Source organism: Sabethes cyaneus, chromosome 3, assembly GCF_943734655.1.
Source record: "Sabethes cyaneus chromosome 3, idSabCyanKW18_F2, whole genome shotgun sequence".
Taxonomy (NCBI): Eukaryota; Metazoa; Arthropoda; class Insecta; order Diptera; family Culicidae; genus Sabethes; species Sabethes cyaneus.
In genome coordinates this window covers 28,516,814-28,538,838 of record NC_071355.1, presented here as the reverse complement: position 1 = coordinate 28,538,838, position 22,025 = coordinate 28,516,814, and the positions used below count along the sequence as shown (strand labels likewise).

Genomic DNA, 22,025 nt, shown 5'->3' with positions numbered 1-22,025 from the left:
GCTTTTTAAAAGTGCTACCCGTGTGCGACCGCAGTTCGTGCCTGCAAGTGTGCTGCGAGAGGTAAGGCACCTATTTTTGCCATAAGGCGGTGTGCGTAAAATTGCGTGTGGTTTTTTCTTTAAATTTGTGATGTTAGATGCACCACGGAACACATCATCGACACCACGTTACATTGTCAGCGACTTCTTCGGACCCCACCGTCAGCTTCAAGTTTTCCCGGCCCGCTACAACGCCGGACGAGGGTAGCGTCGTCAATTTGCGCCCTGTACGGGATAGGCTGGCCGAACAGCAATCGGCAGCACCCAACAACCAGCAGACTACTAGCGTCGAGTAAAAAGGCAGCCAAGTTCGCACAAACCGTGTGTCGTTAGCAGCAGGAGTGAATTTCGGGATCCGCGTGGCGCGGATCAGATAGATCGCGTATTGCCCAGGACAGTGATGGCGGCCCAGCCATTTTGTTAGAAACCTCATGGACCACTGAGCAGCAACGGTAAACCTCATGTAAACCGCGGGTATTGAGTGAGTACTTTTATATTTCTATTGTCCATGCGCATGTGACTTGAATAGGGCCGAGACCCTAACGAAACCAACAGCAGCCGGTTGATAGCAACCCACCACACCGCACAGTGAACGTACGTTCTTTTTTTGTCTTGCACACACCGCTAGCGAGTAGGGAATGAATGGGAAAGATTAGAAGATAGAAATGATTAGGCCTAGGCAAGTAGAGAGAATCAATCGATCGAATAAACCATGTTAAGAAATGGAAGTGGAGTGTTTGATGAATGCCAATTTTCTCAAATATAAATTTGTAGTAGTACGATAGAAGGCGCATTTAAGTTATGAAACGAACCTCCATGCAGTAGGCTTAGAAGGGATTTTTCATGTGTTCGGTTTGCGTTCCTTGTTAGTCTTTGAGCATTTTCTACTGGGGCGGCTGACTCCGAAATCAGCCAAGGACTCTCTTCAATCATTTTGCGGTCATTTCTAGGTGGAAACTGGACTCGGCCAGTGATGAGAATTCCCCGTTCATTTGTCTGCCTCTGCGAGTTCAAACGCTGCTGTTCTTAAGTGCCAGGTCTGTATCGTAGGTAAAGTTTTGTGACGTAGCCATACGGAGTATAGCGTCACGTGTTTAAGTCTGCCAACCCGCTTCCCTTCCCGAACTCGGGATAAAAGTGAACCTCTCCCTGCGAGGGTCTCAGGCTGGGCAACCGTTAATCTCGGTGGGTGGTCTCTCCATTGGAGAGTGGCGCTTAAGCCACCCGCTTATTAATCGGGTAGCGAGCAGGCGGACCTGTTGCAAAAAATGAGATTGCGGGTTTTTAAATATATTTGGCGTGCCACAGAGTAGTACTTTAGGACCAAATTTCCCGATAATAGCCATAAATGAACCTTTTATAGATTTCGTTGACCTGCAACTAGAGCTGGTTAGAAGTCTGATTATTTTGTGTTATCGTCTTCTACTAGACAAAGAAGTAACGCAGCTTCGTGATCTAAGAGTTAGTTTGGGTATTGCCGTTTTATTTAGATGGCAGCAAATTCACTCAGAAGTCGACAATACTCGATCGGGTTTTATAATGTTTCCGTTAATAAGCACCGTTAGCTCAGCTCAAGTTTTTGTTATAAAAGCTCCATTAATCTCCAGCTAACCGTTGCTAAATAAACAGTTTTTCTATTATACATCTAACATTCCTATAGAATTTTGATTTGAAATATTTGAAACTATACTGACAAAAAACGTGATATGCGTGATAGTTGTGTTTTCACCCGTCTGAAACATACTGGGGCAAGACGAGCACCTCCACGGGGCAAGATGGGACATTTTTAGGTAACTCGAGTAGTTTACCAATAGTCACAAGTCTCGAACTTTAGGGATTGAAGTTTGTTAAGGGTTTCGAGTCTAAAGTTGCTTGTGCCTTTTATGACATTTGCTGAGCCAGTCCTATCTGAAAACCACCACTTTTATCGAATAAATGAGAAATTTTCTATTTTGCTAATTTGAATGCCAAAACTCCAATGCGGTCATTTCATAGGAGCATTTTTAATTTGAAGGATGTAATGGATTATCCCTTTATATGTTTCTTGCGAAATATGGCGTTAAACAGCCTTATTTCACTGGTATTTGTTGCCTGCTCAAGCATTTTGATATTTCATCCCAGAATTTACATCGGTATGCCATAGTTTAGTGCGTTTCTTCCAGAGAGGAGAGGGGTCTCGAACCATCATAAGAACCATTCTTGACCGCAAAACCCCTGCATGCAAATTTTTAGGCCGATCGGTTCAGTAGTTCCCGAATCTATAAGGTACCTACAAACCGACAGGCAAAAATTCATTGTTATAGGTATAGAAAAAGATAAATCATAGTAAATTTTCAGCAAAATCGAAAAAGATCGTTAAAAATATTTGCCATGGAATGCCTCATCGATAAAAACAACATGCAAACATTGGTCTGCTTTCGCTTCCACTTCAGACCCCGTGAATAGATTCAGACACCTTTGAAACTCGCCTTTAAACTAACTTTAATAAAACAAACTGCTTTGCGGACGAAACATAAACATTACCAAAGGTAGTGCCACGTGATTTACTTTAATGTACACTCGAATTTCAAGCCTCACACTGCGTGCCGTCATTTTGATTTCTGATAGTTCCATAAAATTTACTATGCTATATCTAATTAATTACAGTTCCCATCAGAATTTTGTTCGCCTAAGGCGACGGACTCCTAAATTAATTCTTAATTCGTCATTTTAATTTGCACCGCAGCAGACCGTGAATAAAGCTGCATTTCAATGCTATAGTACGACAACAGGTACGGCAAATGTTCAGACAGTATTTCAAAAACACACCTTTTGCAAAGTTTTACAACAAATTTGACAACCAAAATTTGCCGGGGTTCGGTTTTCCGATTAAACGATTAAATGATTTAACACTTATTACGGATAGACTAAGTCAGTTCAGTAAATAGGAAAGGAAACAGACGAAAAGAACTATTCAATGTTACTTGAATTGCTTACTGACGCGTGTGCTCTCCGGACACGCTAGTTCCAGAGGATCCCCGTCCAACCACGTCCGCTGCCCTCCGCTCCTATAAAATAAACGAGATGTTGTTATTAAATCGAGGTTTTTTTCAGATGAACATCGTTTGTTCGCTACCTTTGGCCACATTGTTCAACTTTTGCGTTTCCTCTGGACTTAACTTAAGTATCGTGTTTAGCACAGGAACCAGTCGCGATTTCTCATCGCCGCTATTCAAAGTTAGAAACTGAAAACGAAACATTTAGTTGGCTGCAAACTTTATCATCTCCGAATCCTACCTTGAAAATCACATTTTTCAGATACTCTGAATTGTGCACGTGCTTCTCCCGTTCGATCGACCGCTCGTGGCGGCGAACCTCCTCCTTCAGCAGTTCGTTCAGTTGTGTCAGCTTGGCCAAGTCCTGTTCGGTTTCGGCCAACAGTGCCGTCAAGTGGCGTACTCGACTTTCATGCTTGCCAAGTTGCTCCTTGGTTAGGCGGAGTTCCAGCGTCGGCGAAATTGCTGCTCGCGGCGGCGAGGAGTCATTCGTTCCATCGTACAGCGTTGCCGAATCATCGAAAGAAGAATTTAGCAGTTCGTCCAGGGGCACTAGATCCCGGTGGGATCGGGACGACCGAAAGGTTTGACTAGAGTTGGAAATTTTGCGATTTCGTTGGGTGCCGGCGGCGGCACCACCACTTTGCGAGCTGGTACTTTCCGAACCTTCACCTTCTTCGCGTTCCAGCAGAAGGAGACTGATTTTTTGTTCGTCCGAAAAATGCTGACCGCGGGCGAAGGCGGGTAGGTTGTTATTGTGCCGGTGGTCCCCGCCCCCGGAGGTATCCGGAACGTCACGCGCTGACTTTTGCGCTTGTGTTTTGAGGGTTTCAATTTCTTGCGAATGTTTTTCCTGCAGTTCCTCCAGCTGCTTTTTGTAGCAGTTTACCAGCGTTTCGGATTGAAGCCTTTGCGTCCGCAGCGCCTCCTGGCTGTTGAGGTTGCTTCGACGGTTGTCCTCTAGGAGCGATTCATTCTGTAGGCGCGATTCCTCCAGCAGGTCGTGAAGTTCTTTGCAACGGTTTTGAAGACGCACTTTATCCGTTTTCAGTTCATCACAGGTTTTACCGAGTTCTGCAGCTTCTTGAGTCACGTGCTGGAGTTTATTTTGCGAATGTTCCAGCGTTTTCTTAAGATTTTGAGTTTCCTCTTCAAGCTCACGCTCTTTTCCAGTGTCTTTGTTTTGATTCTGTTTGAGGACGCTTTGCGCTCTTATTTTATAGCTAGCAAATTCAGTTTTCACATCTTCAACTTCCTGTTCCTTCTCACTTAGCGTTGCTCGCAGTTCTGCTAATTCATTCTCTAAACTGTAGACTTGCTTTAGCAACTTGCCTTTCTCCAACTCTAGAACGGCGCACATTTTCTCTTTTTCGTTGACGGTTTCGCTTAATTCCGCTCGATTCGATTCAATGGCGAGCTTGATTTGTTCGTGTTCGAGTTTTAGTTCGGCCAACTCCACGTTAACTTCTCCCCGTTGGTGTTCGCTGATGCGTAATTTTTCCTGCTGCAAATCGACGTTCTTTTTCAGCTCCTGCGAGTGAACTTTTTCCGAACTTAAACTTTGCTCTAACAGAGTCATCTGGCTTTTAAGACTTTTGATTGTTCCTTCCTGGGCATCGATCGTTCCTTCGAGGTCTTGTACCTGAGCCTTTTTCGTTTCCAGCTTCTTGTTCAGCTCGGCCAATGATTTTTCATAAGCTTCCATTTCTAAACTCAACACATTCGCTTTTTTCACGACCAGCCGAGATCTTTCGACTTCCGCTTTCAGTTCCTTTTGAGCCTCCTGCTCATCGCTAAGTTGCTTTTCCTTAGCTTTGAGTGCAGACTTCAGCTTTTGATTTTCCGAATCGATTTCCTTTTTAGCCAAATTGAAGGCTTCCTTTTCGCGCTTCAAGCTTTGCAGCTGCTCACGATACTCGCGTATGGTTGACTCGAGAGAAGATTTGTCCTGCTTACTGCTGTCGATCTCCGACGAACGAACTTCGTTGAAAGTCTCTATCTCCACCTTTTGTTTATCCACGAGTTCTTTGCACTCCTTCAGTTCCGCATCTAAATGCTCTTTCGCCTTCCTTTCGCTTTCCAACAAATCTAGCAGCTTATCATTCTCCGCTTGTAAAGATTGAAGGTTCTTGCCCAGTCCAACCGATTCCTTTTCCTTCTCGTGTTTCTGCAGTAGAACCGTTTGCTCGGCGACTTTCTTCTTCAACTTCACAGCCAGCGAGCGCAGCTTGTTATACTTTTCCTCAAAGCTGTCGTCAATCTCACGCATTCTGGCCACTTCTTCCGCTCTGGAAATTGTCGACGTTGACATTGCGTCACTTTGGGCGTCCAGATTTCGCTCCCTTTCGCGTAGGACGTTCAATTCGGTTTCTTTTTCAGCCGCCAAGCACTCGGCCTCTTGCAGTTGCACTCGAAGCTGCTCCACGTCCGGACTGCCCAGTTCGGCTAGCCTCCGTTCCAGGGCAGTCTTTTGCGATTCCAGCTCGGAAATCTTCGATAGTTGCAGAGAGATGACTCCTCCTCGTTCTTTTAGGATTTCGTTGATTTCTTTCAGTTCCGAAAGTAGTTCACTGTTCTCCAGCTTAATCAGCTCGAACTTCGAACGAACAGTTGCTAGTTCCTCACGATCATCAGCTTGATCTTGTGATAACTGCGCGTTACCAACCTGCAATCGCTGATTTTCAACGGTTAGAGCATTAAAGCGACCTTGCAGGGTTTCTAAAGCGGTCGTCGATTCGGAAAGTTTACTCTGAAGTTCGGCTTGGTCTTGCGTACTTTTCTGAAGATCATTTTCATATTGCCGAATTTTTTCCTGGAGCATTTCACTGGATTTGTCCAGTTCGTCGAAATCCTTAAGCTTAGAGTCTAATTCATGTTCCTGGTTGGAGTAACGAGCATGAATTTGATCTATTTCATGTTGCAACTGAGCATTTTCTTTACTGATTTCTTCAACTCGCATCTCAAGCTGCTCGATTATACTCTGATTTGCCTCCAATTTTTCTAATTGTGCTTGAGAATGTGCCGCAAGCTCGTCAGAATGGGTTTTAGCTTCTGACAAGACGAGACTGAGCTGTTCATGTTTTTGCTTCTCATCCTTTAAGCTTTGTTCTAATTCTGTGATTCTCTCTTCCAGTGGGCCACACTGCGTTTGGGTAATCTCCATTTCGTTTACTTTCATTTTCGTACGCAATTTTTCATTCTCTTCCAGCGCCTGTTGTAGTCTTTGCTCAATTTCGTTGTTACTTGAAACTACCTTTGCGTGTAGATCTTGTAATTCTACTGCCTCTGATTCTTTAACTTGTAAATTTCTTTTTACTTCCTCCAGCTCATTCGTCAATGCAAGAATTTCCCTTTCGTGACTTTGACCTTGATTCCCGCTTGATACAATTTGAAGCTTTAGACTATCAACTTCCGCAAGAAGTTTTTGGTTTTCGACCTCAATTGATTCCTGCAAAGCGCACCGTTCCGTCAGGGCATGATTCTCCTTCTCCAGGGCATGTGTTCGGCTAAATAACGCTTCCGAAGCGTTCAGCAGCTCTTTCTGCCATTTCGGAACCTGCTCTGAATATTCCTTAACGGTTTTCAGTAAAATTTTTCGATCGGACTTAAGCAGCAGAATTTTAGCCGATATTTCCTGTACCTTGTTTTTGTACAACTTCAGCTTTCGCACCAATTTTTCTTCCTTTCCGGATTGCGTGGCATCTGTTTTCACTTCAGTCATCTCCTGTTTCACTTTCCTATTGTCATCCTCCAAAATTTTCAGCTTATTCTCCATCCCTCCAAGATCGTCGAGAAGCTGTTCGTTCTCATCGGTCAGTCGTTTTATCTGCCGCCGGAAGGCTTCATTCTCGACGGACAGCTTATCTTGCTTCTCCCTTAACAGGGCAGCTCCCTCCAGTTCTCGCCTCAAACCGGACGCACTTTTCTCCAGCTCATCCACCCGCATCGCAGCCTTTAGTTTTTGATCCGTCAGCGACTCGACCACTTCCTGCATCGCTTTCAGCCCCTCCTTATCGGCCGCTTTTTGCGTCTCGCATTGTGCTAATTGCTCTTTCAGTTTCCGGTTTTCTTCCTGACATTCTGTTATCGATATAGAAATGACTCATTACACTGTGGCGAAATGTAAACAATAATTGAACAAAAAAAACGATCTCTTACCATCCTTAGCTTGTTTTGCTTTTTGCGCAATGCCAAGCAGACCGCGACACTTCTTCACCAGATCGTCTCTGCTCAGGTTATCGAAAGGGCTGGCTTTTTTTGCTCCGGACGAATCCTTTAAATAAAACAGCGAAAATTGGGTAATAGTGTCAAGGATGTTGACATCATCTTATCACAAGACTCGACATTTACCAGATTGGCAGACGCATTTTCTTCCATCTTTTACGTGGTTTGCTATCACTTTTAGGGCTAAATTAAAAACGAAATGTAAAGCTTACAATACTAGTGCATTTCGTTGATATGAATTAAAATCAATAGCGGTGAAATCTTGCTAAAAATTGCTTTTTGAAAAGGAACAAAAAACTTTCACAAAACTCTTTCTCCGTTTAATGGAAAAGATGACGTTTGCAAGTGCAAGTGCAGCGCCGCACTGTCAAAATAATGCTTGAAAGGTGTCGTCTATTTTACCGAGTATCCATCTTTTGTGTGCCATAATAGCGATAGCGAGCGCTATAACGATGTATAGTGATCTGCGGGGCCAGACCGTCTCCCTAAAGAGAAATGATAATTTTGTAAGATCTGAGGGGAACGATTGCTAATTTCCTCTCAAAGAATTATTTTTTATTTGTTTTCAATAAGATATGAGAGACTGTAAGGGCTTTTCATTGGTTGCTTAGTAAGTACCGATTAAATATTTAAAAAAATGGTGCTCATCAACTAGTGCGGCTGAAATCGGACCCAAGGTACTGGTTTTGTTAATCAGTTAACTCGACAACAACCGAACCGATTTTTTAGCAATCACTGCCAAGTGGAAGGTGATAATGTCCAATACGTTGCTATAGTCTATGGTTGTAATCGACTAACCAGTCCCGAAGATATGGCCAGAATAATTTTCAGTAAATTCGGAATATGAAAATGAAAGTAATTTGAAATGATGGATTTCATGCGACACCTTGAATCACACTGGAATTCAAAGACAAATGCATTCTAAACCGCATCGCCATTTGACTTGTTATGCGTAATTGAGCTTGCTGACATTTAGCTTACGCAAATAACGTCGCGCAATTTGTTGTTGCTGCTGGTAGATTTTGCACGTTTGTTTGTTTCCCCCCAGTTATACCCCGGTTAAAAACATACGGCGTAATGAAAAATGATAAGTTTTTATAGCCTTTTGGGCTTAGCAATTTCAAAAGGATTGCTGATGTGTGGCTGTATTGGTATTAGTTTGTGTGCTTTGGGAAAAATTTTTGCTTCGAAAAAAATTCGCGTATCCACCTTTTCGTGTGCGTGATGGCGCCCGGTGGGTACAACCTTCGGAAAATATTTAATGCGGAAACAGTAGACGATTCGTTTATCGGATGAGGCACATTTTGCTATGTATCAGGAACAACGCTGCATTTCTGCTTTCGCTTGATTGAATTGGTGTATCGATTCGAGCGGTGATCATCAAAGTGATTTGCGTGCGATGTTATTCACAGGCCATGAAGCTGAGGTCCTCTCACAAGTTTATTTTTTTTCGTTCGTTGAGATTTTGATGATAGCAAAATCGTTACATAGTTAATGATGATGATGATGATGAAACAGTTAATGATGATTTAGAGTTAAAATATTTCCGTATAACGTTATCGGGAAAACTAATTATTACAAACTTTTTTTTGCCTTTTCTTGAGCTTTTAAAGCCAGCGCACTATGAGATATTAGGCGGACAAAAATTAGAAAACTGACTTTCACTAATACTTACTTCGGTGGCTTGTCGTCCTAAGACAAAGCCTGTTGAACAAAGTTTCTCCATGTAACTCAGTTGAGGGCTATCGCTCTCCAATTCCTCGGACACCGAGTGCTCTCCGACAGATCTCGCTCCATCTGGTCTAACCATCTTGTTCGCTGCGCTCCTGGTCGTCTTGTTCCTACCGGACTTGAGGCGAACACCATCTTTGCAGGGTAGTTGTCCGGCATTCTTGCAACATGCCCTGCCCATCGTATCCGTCCAGCTTTAGCCACCTTCTGGATACTGGGTTCGCCATAGAGCTGTGCGAGTTCATGGTTCATCCTCCGCCTCTATACTCCATTTTCCTGTACGCCGCCGAAGATCGTTCTTAGCACTCGTCGTTCGAAAGCTCAGGGCACTCGCAGGTCCTCCTCGAGCATTGTCCATGTTTCATGCCCGTAGAGAACAGCCGGTCTAATAGCGTCTTGTACAGGGTGCACTTTGTACGGGGACTTAGTCTGCTCGACCGCAATTGCTTGTGAAGCCCATAGTAAGCACGACTTCCGCTGATAATACGCCTCCGAATCTCACGGCTGGTATCATTGTCCGCCGTTACTAGTAAGCCAAGGTAGACAAATTCATCGACTACCTCAAAACCCATCGCCGTCGATCAATATACTACTGCCCAAGCGGTGTCGTTCGACCTCGGTTCCGCTGGCCAGCATGTACTTTGTTTTAGACGTATTTCCATGTGCGGATTCATTACTGCGACCAGTATAGTTGATCTATTGTAATATCGCCCGGGTGTTTGCTGTATGACCTGCACTGCATTTCTTTTTGCTATAATCGCTATTGAGTGAGCAATATGCTTATTTGTATGCGTGCTTGCGTGTATTGGGGTTTACCCTTCCTTCAAAGCTTGATCTACTTTACCCACTTATTCTTCGCTGCCAGCACTATCCCATATTATAGCCGTCCCTGGCGAGGACTCATTCGTACCTCTGACCAGTAGAGATGGTCGGGTAGCGGAAAATTTGCCCGAAACCCGCACCCGTACCCGCCGGGTTCGGGTATTGAAAAAAAATAATTTGCGGGTTCGGGTCGGGTACGGGTTCTTAATTTTTGTTTTTGAAACCGGGTACGGGTCGGGTCGGGTTTCTCTATTGACAACATTTAACACTAAAGATGTTCGGGTACCCGGGCCCGTCCCGTACCCGACGGGTTGCGGTCGGGTTCGGGTATCAAAAATAATAAATTTGCGGGTTCGGGTCGGGTACGGGTTTTTAATTTTTTTCTTAATCGGGTACGGGTCGGGTCCGGGTATTCAAATTTTCATACCCGACCATCTCTACTGACCAGTACACTTAACTATAGGAGGGACATTTGCACTGTCAAGAGGCTTCAGAGGGTAAATATAGAATTCAGCACGAAGGAAGGGTAAATCGAGGGGCCTGAGAATAAACCCATGCTAAAGTCACTTGATATCCAATGGCTTGATTCTACTAAGATTCGAACCCACGACCACTCGCTTGTCAAAGCAGACTCGGTAACCTTGCGGCTACGGAGCCCCCCACGTCCCAGACGTATCTTTAACCCAATATTTTCTGCTTCACGCTTTAGTCTGGTGTACTGTTCAGCCACCGCCACAGATGTTCTGCCGATAACATCCATGCCATCGGCAAAGCAGACGAATTGACTAGACTTGTTGATGTCCGCTCGGTTCATAACACTTTGTAGCGCTATGTTGAACAGCTGGCATAAAAGACCATCACCTTGACGAAGCCCTCTGTGTGATTCGAATGAACTTGACAATTACCCGAAATCCGAGCACAGCACTGTGTACCATCCATCGTAGATTTAATCAGTTTGATGAGCTTCCTGGGAAAACTCTCCTCGTCCATGATTTTCCATAGCTCTTTCCGGTCGATGGTATCATATGCGACTTTGAAGTCAACGAACAAATGATGCGTGGGAACTCTGTATTCACGGCCCTTTTGGAGGATTTGCCGCAGTGTAAATATTTGATCCGTTGTAGACCGACCTTCAACGAAGCCGGCTTGATAAGTTCCCACAAATCTGTTCGAAATTGGTGATAGTCGGCGGAAAATGATTTGGGACATCACATTATAGGCGGCATTGAGAACGGTGATCGCTCGATAGTTCTCACAGTTCAATTTGTCGCCCTTTTAATAGATCGGGCAGATAACCCCATCTTTCCACTCCTCCGGTAATTGTTCCGTATCCCAAATTCTAACAATTAGTCGGTGTTAATAAACGGCCAGCTTTTCTGGTCCCATTTTAATAAGCTCCGCCCCGATGCCATCTTTTCCAGCTGACTTGTTGTTCTTTAGCTGCATGATAGCCTCCCTAACTTCTTATAACACACACACACATACATACACACACACATACACATACACACACACACACACACCCACACACACCCACACACACGCACGCACGCACCCACACACATGTGGAAATGTGGCTTTAGTTTTCAAAAGGTCGCATAATGCCAACCCATCGGCAGACAACCATGTTTTCGCCGCCAACATCTCGTGTGTGCGAAAATGAGATAGCATGTCAGCACTGCGTTTCACTCAACTGCCAGCAGTCTGATTTGGGCCCGCTGTCAAATTTTGAGCCCAGGACATGCTGTCGCTGACGTTCACTGCAGCTCGATATAGAGATGCCGATGGGGTGCATAATGCATACAAAAGGGTTGATTAGGCGACCTTTTGAAAACTAAAGCCACCAATGGTGTCAACAGAAGCAGCGTTTAGTGTAATCACAGACAGACTAACTCTTGGAAGAAAAATCAACAAAAATTATCGTACCTCACATTTGCCCTGAACACTAGCACCATCTATGATCGACATTCCCAAATATCAAATAGCAGCAAGAGTATCCCTCGAAGTAGCAAGTATTTTTTATGGGGAATTCCCCTTCTTTCGTCAGAAAGCGCCACTTTGACCAAAACGGAGACATTCCGAACTAAGCACAAATTTGAAATGACGGTTTAATCGGTACAAAGAATGGAAAACGAGTGTTATGTCTGTTTGTCTGTGTAATCATATCTAGAAACTGGGTTAAGCAGATTTCCATATGTAGTAATTCATAGGGAGTCACAGTAGAATCGATATATAGAATGCCAGTGTCGCTACAGTGCTCGTGGTAAACATCACACATTTGAAAACTATGTATTTACATTGTCTGCGCATATGTGTGAGTGCTCGATTCGAAACAAGAATCTCATTGTCAAACTGAAAAGGCAACCCAATAAAACCCTTCCTGCTTTTCCGTAAATCACGTAGGAAAAATCACCCGATTTGGTCGTTTCGGGGTATTTCGTCGACTGGGAAATTTTTGTGTTGGGCAATTTGACAGTGTTGTTTCCGTATCCAAGACACGAACCAACAAGATGTTTGCCACCAAAACATCCATGAAACACCAGCGACACTGGCATTCTATATATATTGATTATACTGGAGTCACCATCAAGATTTCCTCCTAACGACGTTATTGGAACTATGAAGAAAGCATACATTCCTCCTACTAAGTTCATCGAAGAAACGTCTTCGAAAATTTAAAACTGCAATGCATATTGAGTGGGCTGAATTCTTAGACCTATATAGCCTATTTAGAGATCTATCTTCTAGATCTGCTGAACTTATGGACCAATTTCGGTAAATCTTACAAAGCTTATATGGGACGATAGTATCTAGCAAATGAAACATATTGTGTGAAATTTGTTTGCGCCATCTCCGAGAAAACGTTGGTAGAAAATTTAGAAACTCATACGTGTATATATAAATTCATAGATACATACATACACATATATACAATCAGACATTTGTCGATCTCATCGACCTGAGTTAAACAATGAATGACACTCAGCCCTTTGAGCTTTGCTAAAAAGTCAGGTCTTCTACTGTGCAACAATTTTTCAATTCTTGTTCTAGTCTGGCTTCCTTTTACGATTTTTTTGATGAGTTTCAACTTAAAACTAATTTGTTTTGAGTTTGGCCACTGGGAAAAAAGTTAAGTCGAAAGGCCGATTTTGAAATTTTAAGGAATAAGGGTTTTTTAACGTTTTATGACCGCCATCTTGTCTAATATAAAAAACCATTTGTTTACATTTGTAGACAGGATTTACAAACCTAATGCAAAAATGCAAAACAGATCGAAAATCGGTTAAGAATTTATCTTAAAACGGCGATTTTACGAAGTCATATATTAGTTTTTCGCATATGACAAAGGCAAAAAGGTAAACCCTTTTCAAAATATGTTCGTGAAATGTTTGCAAATGTACTCCAAGAACATATTTTAATCATACCAACTAGGAAAACATGAAAATTCCTAAAAAGAATTCGAAAATATTTTTGTCCGCCTGCTTGAATGAAAATCCCTGATAGTGCAGCGAAAGTTTACTTCAGCAGGCTCGCAATAGGTTACCTTATTTATTGCAGGTTGCAGTGAAACGACTAAATGCACAGCAATTGCAAGGAAACAGCCAAACATCTGCAATCAGTGTTGCGATCTAAATAGAGCCATTACAGTGCTTCGTAATAGAGAATATTATCAGTCGTTTTTCTTCTTCAAACAAATTCAATCATATTGTTTCCATGCTATTTTCAGAATATCTTTAACAAAAATTGTGTGATAGAATCTAAAAACATCACATGTTATGCTGCAAGCATGTTTGGTACACTAATGCAATTTTTTATTCTAAAGTTTTTCGAAATTTTAGCATCACTGGATACGAGCGCAGCAGCTCTGACAGCTTTTGGTAAACATATAGGGATGGGCGATACTAAGCAAAGTATCGAATACCTTGGTATCGGCGATACTTACCAATATTCGATACCAAGTATCGAAGTATCGGCGATAAAGTATCGATACTATCGATACCACCGGTATCGAACCTTTTTTTTCAAAATGCAAGAAAAAAGATGAAAATGTTATTGTAAATTCTCCACCTTATCGAACGCGATAAATTGTAACTGTCGCGGACGAAATCGTCGCCAAATTCGCCCCGAGCTGATCTCAGGTCACGAGTGCAAAATTAATTTTTTTGCCTCCAACGATTTCAAGCTGCCAGAAAATTGTGCAGCGCGTTTTGTTACGGTACGGAGAATATTTTCACTAAAACGACAATTACCATTATGTGAGATAAGATTTAGTCAGAGGTTCAAGTTTTACCGAGACAATGACCCAAAGAACAAAGCACTTAAGAAACGCACGGTTGCTTTACAACTGCTCAAAACTTATTGATACTCCACCACAATATCTCCAGATATCAATCCCACTGAAAACCTTTTGGAATATTTCGACAAAAAAGTTAGAAACCGTCAGATTTCTAACAAAAACAATCTTAGAAAGCACTATTCTAGAAAGTCGGAAAAATCGAATTTTTTTGCGTTTTCGAGACGCTTAACCATTAAGAAAGGTCATACCAACAGGATTTTTTAATATCTGATCTTGTTGAAAACTTAAGGTAAATATTGTGGAGTCACCTCAAGCGAGCAAGTCCATTGCTCTACGAAACTTTGAACGCGTTTTCCCCGAAACCATGCTTCTTTAGCTGGCGGTACGTTAGAGATGGTCGGGTATGAAAATTTGAATACCCGAACCCGACCCGTACCCGATTAAGAAAAAAATTGAAAACCCGTACCCGACCCGAACCCGCAAGTTTATTATTTTTGATACCCGAACCCGACCGCAACCCGTCGGGTACGGGTACCCGACCATCCTTAGTGTTAAATGTGGTCAATAGAGATAGCCGACCCGACCCGTACCCGGTTTCAAAAACAAAAATTAAGAACCCGTACCCGACCCGAACCCGCAAATTATTTTTTTCCAATACCCGAACCCGACCCGAACCCGGCGGGTACGGGTCGGGTGCGGGTTTCGGGCAAATTTTCCGCTACCCGACCATCTCTACGGTACGTGTATCTCAGAATCTAGTGGACCGATTTGGCTGAATTTTTTTTTCAGCATGTAAAATGAATTATCAAAAATGTTGGTAATTTTTCGAATTTTCAAAAACCGCTACGTAACAATTTAGGTATTAACCTAAAGCTTCAAAATCATCCTTCAAATCCGTTCTACGATACTCAGTTGGTTCCCGGCACGTACCGCTATTCTGCCCTTAACTAATGTTCCGGAACCGAAGTGGCCATTAGTCAACAAAATATTCCCTAACTTACTTCGAGTGCAAGTTTGGGGTCGTATCTTTCAAATGACGCAAAGAAAACGAATTTCGGATTGAAAATGAATGATTGAGCGCAAGCTCAAAACTGGTCATTTGGACCCCAATGCATAACATTTTTATAAAATTAATTATTGCAGATTGCATCAAAAACGCGAAATACAATGAACTTGCAGACAAAATGCAAGTAAAATCCCAGCAGCGAGCTGTCATTGATTCATGTCAAATTTTTGCAAGCCGTCAAATTGGTGATTACTAAACAGTAGATGCAGAAGAAAAGTGAGATAATAGATACGTTTTGGGATCGTTTGATGGTTATTTCGAAATATACAACTGCAAATAATTCAACATATAGTGCAAAGTGACCTAAATTTAATAGCAGAAAAATTTACGTTACGAAAATTCGGTGCCACTATGTTTGTTTACCAAAAGCTGTCAGAGCTGCTGCGCTCGTATCCAGTGATGCTAAAATTTCGAAAAACTTTAGAATAAAAAATTGCATTAGTGTACCAAACATGCTTGCAGCATAACATGTGATGTTTTTAGATTCTATCACACAATTTTTGTTAAAGATATTCTGAAAATAGCATGGAAACAATATGATTGAATTTGTTTGAAGAAGAAAAACGACTGATAATATTCTCTATTACGAAGCACTGTAATGGCTCTATTTAGATCGCAACACTGATTGCAGATGTTTGGCTGTTTCCTTGCAATTGCTGTGCATTTAGTCGTTTCACTGCAACCTGCAATAAATTAATGTAACATCAGAATGAGATTCTAGGGGCTCGCTTACTTTGCTTGATTTGCCTGTATCGTTAACGCTACCGAGGAGTTTGACCTGCCGAAAACGGCCAATGACCCGTGTACAGTCGGGAGAGGTTGGCTAGCTATATAAACTGTTCGCTAGAAGACAACTTTAATCGAAAGTACAATTTCAAGCACTGCGCAAAAGAACCTCGCGAGGCAGTTTTCCGGTTACCAAGGACGGTCTATCTAAGGATCACCTTGCCTTGATCTTTTACTTTGATGTTACCTGTGAAAGAGGCGAGTGGCCCATAATTTTGTTCACATCGTGATTAATGCATGTGCAGTAATGTAATGTGATGAAATGCATGAAGATTTGTCACAAGTCTAGCTTAGCAATCATCTTTTCCCTTAAATAGGCAGTTTTCCCTACCACAACTCCCGTGTGCAACCGTATTTCGAGCGGACAAATGTGCTACCGTCTTCCGGGGATACTTGCAATACCGGGGTTACTTGCAACATTTCTGCGCATCGCGCTTTTGACAGCTCTAACGCATTTGTTTGTTAACATAACTATTTGTAGCCAATACCGTTTGAAAGAAGAGACGTTTAGTTACTGATTAGTTAAGTTTAATCCGTTATATCATTTGTTCGCTTGTTTTTATAAGATTGGAAAGTAATTTCACTTTCAGAGTAGGAAAAATGAATGTGCAAAGTTGCGTCAGTTCATTGACATTATTTTTTATCGTTTAGTTCCTGTACACAATTAGTGCATCATATCAGCTAACAAATAACAACTTTGAGCTTTGTTTATGTTTTGAACTTGGAGAAGAAACGATGAATTCGTGTTGTTACTTCCAATATGGCGCGGCTTTCAGCACTTGTAAAATAGATAATTATCGTAATAGACTGTACGTACAAGCTAAGTTTGCGTCTGTACGATGTAATTTTATCTACTGCGTCTACAGAAAAATTAAAATTGTGAAAAATTCCACGTGCCTTAAAACGGCAATTTGGAGTTCGCCTACATGCTGAATTTTTACCGAATATCTTTAAAAAATGAGATAGACGAAATTGGGAAGCAAATACGCCTCCAGTACCACTTGTTTTACTGCAAACACACTCAAAATATCTAAAAATAGTCATTCGCGGTTTGAAATCAAATTTAAAATCATAAAAAACGCAAAGTCATAAAAGTGTTGCCAGTAACCCCGTTTACTGGGTTCATTCTACAAATTCACTTAGTTGATAATTTTTCTCATAATCATAAATCAAGAGTACTAACCACTATACAAGTTTTGGCTACTTATACTTGGACCTAAACAGTACACTTCGAAAGTTATACCAAGTCAAAGTTCAAAAGTGTTGCAAGTTTCCCCAGATGACGGTACGAGAGGCATGACACCTATTATTGCCAAGAGGCGGTATGTTGAGATACCACGTATGGGATATCTTTCAGTTGAACAGATTCGTCACGGAACACACTATTGTACCAGTGTTTGTTCTTGTTCCGTTGTTCAGTATCAAGATTTCCCTGTATGATACAACACCGGACATAGCATCCGGTTGCATCCGTCAACTTGCGCCCTGTACGAGATAGGTTGGCTTAAAAGAATTCGGTAACATTGAATAACATCAAACAGCAACAAGCATCGTCTAATAACTAGCCATTAAGCTCAACCGCCTAAGCCAATGAGCTTAAGCAACCATTGAGTAAACCAACAAATTTAGTGTACACTGTGCGCTGTACGCAGGAAAAGCAGTATCGGGATCTGCGTGGCGCGGATGTTAATTTCCCACACCAACAACCCGCAGCAACGGTAAACTTCAAGTAAAAACTCGGGTATTGAATAAGTACATTTTTCGTTAATTTGTTAATGCGCATGCGACTTAAAGTTTTCTACGACCGTATTTTGTAGCTAGCCAGTGAAAATAGAAATGGAAAAGGATAGGAAAAATTAGGTCTAGGCAAAATGAAAGTTATTAAAAACCAGTGAATAAATAACTTATACAATTTAAGAGCGAATAGTTTCGTTAAGGGCCGATCTTAAATAATTCTAGTTTGCTAGTTTTCTAGTTTAGAAATAATGCGACGAACCTCCATGTGGGGGTTCTCATGTCTTTGGTTGGTGGAGTTCTAATAGTTTGAGTCCTTTTCCTACCAGAGAGGTTGACTCCGGAATCAGCTAGAAACACTAATCGTTCACAATTATTTTCATGTGGAGCTGGACTTAGCCACTGATGAAAATCTCGCGTCATTTTGTCTGTTGTAGCAAGATCAAGTACTGTATTCAAGTATCAGGTCTATGCGTAGGTATGGTGATCCGACGTTTCAAACCGAGCGCATGGTGTTTTAAATCTGTCAACATGCTTCGCTTCTCGAACTCGAGATAAAAAGAACCTCTCTCTACGAGGGTCTCATGCTGGGCAACCGTAAATGTTGGTGGGTGCAAGGATGGGTGGCACGGTTAGTCTAAATCAGCCTTACGACGGGTTAGAAAAAAACAAACGATACCTATAAGTATCGCTTGAAAAGTATCGATACCACTACTCATTGGTATCCGGAGGTATCGATGCCAAAATACTCGATACTTTAGGGTAGGTATCGATACCGAGTGTATCGATTACTAGTATCGCCCATGCCTAGTAAACAAACATAGTGGCACCGAATTTTCGTAACGTAAATTTTTCTGCTATTAAATTTAGGTCACTTTGCACTATATGTTGAATTATTTGCAGTTGTATATTTCGAAATAACCAACAAACGATCCCAAAACGTATCTATTATCTCACTTTTCTTCTGCATCTACTGTTTAGTAATCACCAATTTGACGGCTTGCAAAAATTTGACATGAATCAATGACAGCTCGCTGCTGGGATTTTACTTGCATTTTGTCTGCAAGTTCCTTGTATTTCGCGTTTTTGATGCAATCTGCAATAATTAGATGTTCATTGGGATAAGTTCATGCTATAAAATGTCGCTGCAGTAAAATGAACCGAACCCATGTTCTGAACATAGGAGGACACACACACATATGACATATCACTGGTACGGGTATGAACAAATACTACTAAACGTAGCTTATCAAATTTGTTGTTGATAAAATCAAAATTTAAAACATCTGGAATGAGGAATGTATTTTGCTAAAATTGCCGGTATTTTTCGACAAAATAGTTTGTAAGCCTACGAAGTCAATATTAATACTTGAGGGACGACATAGCGGTATCAGAGAATGTTTAGCACTCATGACCGATTGAGGAAGCGCACTCCAAAGGTAGGAATTGATCGGCGAGAATACATTTCACTACTCGTAGACGAATATTACGAAACCAAAAGTCTGGGTAAGTTACAAAACATTTAAAAATTTGTCATCAATCACAATAATTATGTACCTATAATATATTTTCTTTGCAGAAGCACAACAACAGGTAACTGCTAATTTGGCAAATTTTGCATACGATCCTATCAATTGGAACTTCCTGAAGCAATCCAAAGCTCATGAACTGTTTGTGGAAATTTTAAACGACTCAGTCGATCCACTATTGTTGCTTCATGCAGCAGCCGGAATCTGTAATTTCTGCTTAGATGATCACATTGCGGAATATATCGTACGAGGTAGAACGATAACACAACTCAAATCGTTAATAGCGAAACATAGGAATAGCAGTGATCTGATAGGACATTTATTGACCACTTTGATTTACATCAAAGGAGATCGGTTCGACAGTGAGTTCCGCAAATTGTTGGAAACTTTACGGAACGGAAACGATAGAAAAATTTCCAACCTGGTGGAAGTGCTTTTGCAGCAGAATAATGCTGGTACAACAAGTCAGACGCTTCTGCAGCAGTAAACAGCCCGCCGGACAAATTCTTTCGCTCAGCAAAACTTTTCAGCGGGACGATTTAGTTAGGTTTGTCGAACTAACTGGTGATGGCAATCCAATTCATCAGCTGAAGGATAGTCGTAGCAGTTTTGTAAACGGTGCTCTGCTAAATGCGGTTACGGCAGGAATAATTGGAAATGCCTTTCCTGGTTATGTTGTAACTTCGCAAGAATTTCGCTTTCCGAATCGATGCAAGTTGGACGAAGAAGTTTTGTTTCAAGTTAAAGTTGAGGATGCAAGAAAAATTGTCGGTCTTTCTTACAAGTGTGTTCAAGCTGGACAGACCGTTTTTGTTGGTACGGCTAAATTGTTTGCTGTTAAGTTATCGTAGATAGAAGCAGGTATTATACAAATTTTTCGCAATACATCTGCATTTGGCATTGATTATTTTTGATGACATAATGTAAGCTCAAGCAACTCTTGACCCTGGTTTTGAAACTGAAAAACAACTTTGAAGAAATAAAATGTTGTTGCAAACATTGAGTGTTGAAAATCAACAAACAAACTTCCACCTTCCGCAGACAAAGAAAGTGAACAAAAACCGCTAGTGGTTTGCAAAGTCTGATTTAGTTCTATTCGTGTAGCAAAATGGTTAACCGAATCCGTGCCGTAGTCATCATCATCAAAATAGTTTGCATATTAAGCATAAGCTCTTTCGCCAATAGTCAAAAAATAAGATCACGAAAAGCGAAACAAACCGACCTGGAAAGCAATTCCTATGTTCAAAAGTCGGTGGAAATCGAACCTTGCTCGTGTGCCATCTTTTTAACCGGACAATTCAACAAGCACAACCGAACGGAACCGCCGCGAGGAAATCCGGCAATTCAGTTGGAACTGATGCAAAATTTTCCTTGTAATGCAGCGGGAAATAAACTGTGCTCAAACCGGTGTCTGGATGCCATTCTCAAGCACTTACCGAACTCTCCGGCACTGATATGCGGTACCATCGATCGGGATTGCTTCCGCGAGCGAGCCTACTTGTTTTATCAGAATTGCTCTCCGCGTTGGATCAACACCAATTTTTCGGCAGGACGGGAATTTTGCTGCCAAAACGACCGACCCATTCGATGCACAAAAATGGCAGCATTGATTCGAAGGACGTTACTAACCAATAATGCAACGACCACAACGAGCGGCACAAAACTTGATGCGTCGTCGGAATAAATAAAGAACTGTGATATTTACCGTATCTAAACTGGGTTTACGTTGGTACTTCCGAAACTCCGCTTATATTGAGTGCGTTTCTTCAGTGGAAATTAAACAGTAAAGAATAAGTTTTCTTTCATTTGGAAATGTCCCAAAGTTGGTTTAGAACTGAATCATCTGTCCCTTACGCTTCTTATCACCACCCAACTCGAAGTGCTTGCATCGCTTCAGCGGGGTTTGCTTGCGGTATTTGCAGTCGACGCATTCCATACGCAGGACAATTTTCTTGGTGGTCTTGGCCTAAAAAAGAAACATTCAGTTAAAATTACCATCTTGAATGCAATTAGGTACAATTGATTGCTTGCCTTCTTTCTGAAGATGGGTTTGGTTTGACCACCGAAACCTTTCTGTTTACGATCGTAACGGCGACGACCTTGCGAAGCCTGTCGTTCCTTCGATTTCTTGTACTGCGTCACCTTGTGGACGCGGTGGACCTTGCACTTTTTGCAGTAGGTGCGGCGCTGCTTCGGAACGTTAACCTACGGAAGAGAACAAATCAACAAAATACCGATTAATGTTTCTCTCATAACCTCGCGCTGGTCAGTCGCAATCGAAGCACATAAAAACAAAAGATATTTTCATAAAACAGCACTAAAAAATAATAGACACTATGGTTTTTCGTAAGCTAACGTCTTGTACTTTAACAGTAAATCACCAAAAATTGATATTACACAAGTTTAAAGCAAAAAACAACCAAAAATCTTTTTCGACGTACCATTTTCGATGTTCTCGTTGATTCAGTCTCAAACGAAAAGAGAGCGCAGGAAATGGTAACTGTCAAATTGCTGTATCTGTCAACTGTGACAGTTTCCGGTTTTTGAAGTGGCAAGAAAATCGTCGCCAAGTGGAATGATTTCAAACGCAAAAACGACGGCTCTGCACTCTGGCGGTGAGCATTGAAAACATTCCTCTGTTGCGAAATTGCCCTAGTTGCTCGTCGGTGTGCCAGAAGCCGAAAACTGAGAAAAAATGTTAAAAGTTTTTTTTTATATTCTCTTCTCCGAATTTGAAATGATTTGAAAATGTGAAATTTCTT

The 22,025-nt window shown here is 41.7% G+C and overlaps 4 protein-coding genes across 4 annotated transcripts; 2 read left to right on the top strand and 2 right to left on the bottom strand.

Annotated features, from left to right (window-relative positions):
• Positions 1–513: 513 nt before the first annotated feature.
• Positions 514–7,587, bottom strand: LOC128744138 (GRIP and coiled-coil domain-containing protein 2-like). Its single transcript, XM_053840940.1, has 5 exons — positions 7,425–7,587; positions 7,233–7,347; positions 3,316–7,154; positions 3,155–3,263; positions 514–3,086 (listed from the first exon to the last, which is right to left on the bottom strand). Exons 1-5 carry the CDS (start codon positions 7,449–7,451, stop codon positions 3,040–3,042), a joined length of 4,137 nt encoding a protein of 1,378 aa, XP_053696915.1. The 5' UTR covers positions 7,452–7,587; the 3' UTR covers positions 514–3,039.
• An 11,028-nt stretch (positions 7,588–18,615) lies between these two features.
• On the top strand, positions 18,616–20,136 carry LOC128743406 (armadillo repeat-containing protein 7). The gene is made up of 3 exons (XM_053839969.1): positions 18,616–18,947; positions 19,074–19,240; positions 19,314–20,136. The coding sequence occupies exons 2-3, from the start codon at positions 19,132–19,134 to the stop codon at positions 19,748–19,750; spliced, it is 546 nt and encodes a 181-aa protein (XP_053695944.1). The 5' UTR covers positions 18,616–18,947; positions 19,074–19,131; the 3' UTR covers positions 19,751–20,136.
• A 235-nt stretch (positions 20,137–20,371) lies between these two features.
• Positions 20,372–20,947, top strand: LOC128739419 (follicle cell protein 3C-1). The gene has a single exon (XM_053834905.1). The coding sequence runs from the start codon at positions 20,372–20,374 to the stop codon at positions 20,945–20,947; it is 576 nt and encodes a 191-aa protein (XP_053690880.1).
• A 46-nt stretch (positions 20,948–20,993) lies between these two features.
• LOC128742572 (60S ribosomal protein L44) lies at positions 20,994–21,771 on the bottom strand. Its single transcript, XM_053838974.1, has 3 exons — positions 21,705–21,771; positions 21,295–21,468; positions 20,994–21,229 (listed from the first exon to the last, which is right to left on the bottom strand). The coding sequence occupies exons 1-3, from the start codon at positions 21,705–21,707 to the stop codon at positions 21,092–21,094; spliced, it is 315 nt and encodes a 104-aa protein (XP_053694949.1). The 5' UTR covers positions 21,708–21,771; the 3' UTR covers positions 20,994–21,091.
• Positions 21,772–22,025: the final 254 nt, after the last annotated feature.

Excerpts from the sequence above, each read along its gene's own strand:
- LOC128744138 (XM_053840940.1), bottom strand. The coding sequence starts at position 7,451 with ATGGAAGAAAATGCGTCTGCCAATCTG. Across the intron at positions 7,348-7,424 it reads AAAATGCGTCTGCCAATCTG|GATTCGTCCGGAGCAAAAAA; the intron begins GTAAATGTCGAG and ends TTTTATTTAAAG. Across the intron at positions 3,087-3,154 it reads GTTGAACAATGTGGCCAAAG|GAGCGGAGGGCAGCGGACGT; the intron begins GTAGCGAACAAA and ends TTTATTTTATAG.
- LOC128743406 (XM_053839969.1), top strand. The coding sequence starts at position 19,132 with ATGTTTAGCACTCATGACCGATTGAGGAAGCGCACTCCAAAGGTAGGA. Across the intron at positions 19,241-19,313 it reads TTACGAAACCAAAAGTCTGG|AAGCACAACAACAGGTAACT; the intron begins GTAAGTTACAAA and ends TTTTCTTTGCAG.
- LOC128739419 (XM_053834905.1), top strand. The coding sequence starts at position 20,372 with ATGGTTAACCGAATCCGTGCCGTAGTCATCATCATCAAAATAGTTTGC.
- LOC128742572 (XM_053838974.1), bottom strand. Across the intron at positions 21,230-21,294 it reads AACCCATCTTCAGAAAGAAG|GCCAAGACCACCAAGAAAAT; the intron begins GCAAGCAATCAA and ends TTTCTTTTTTAG.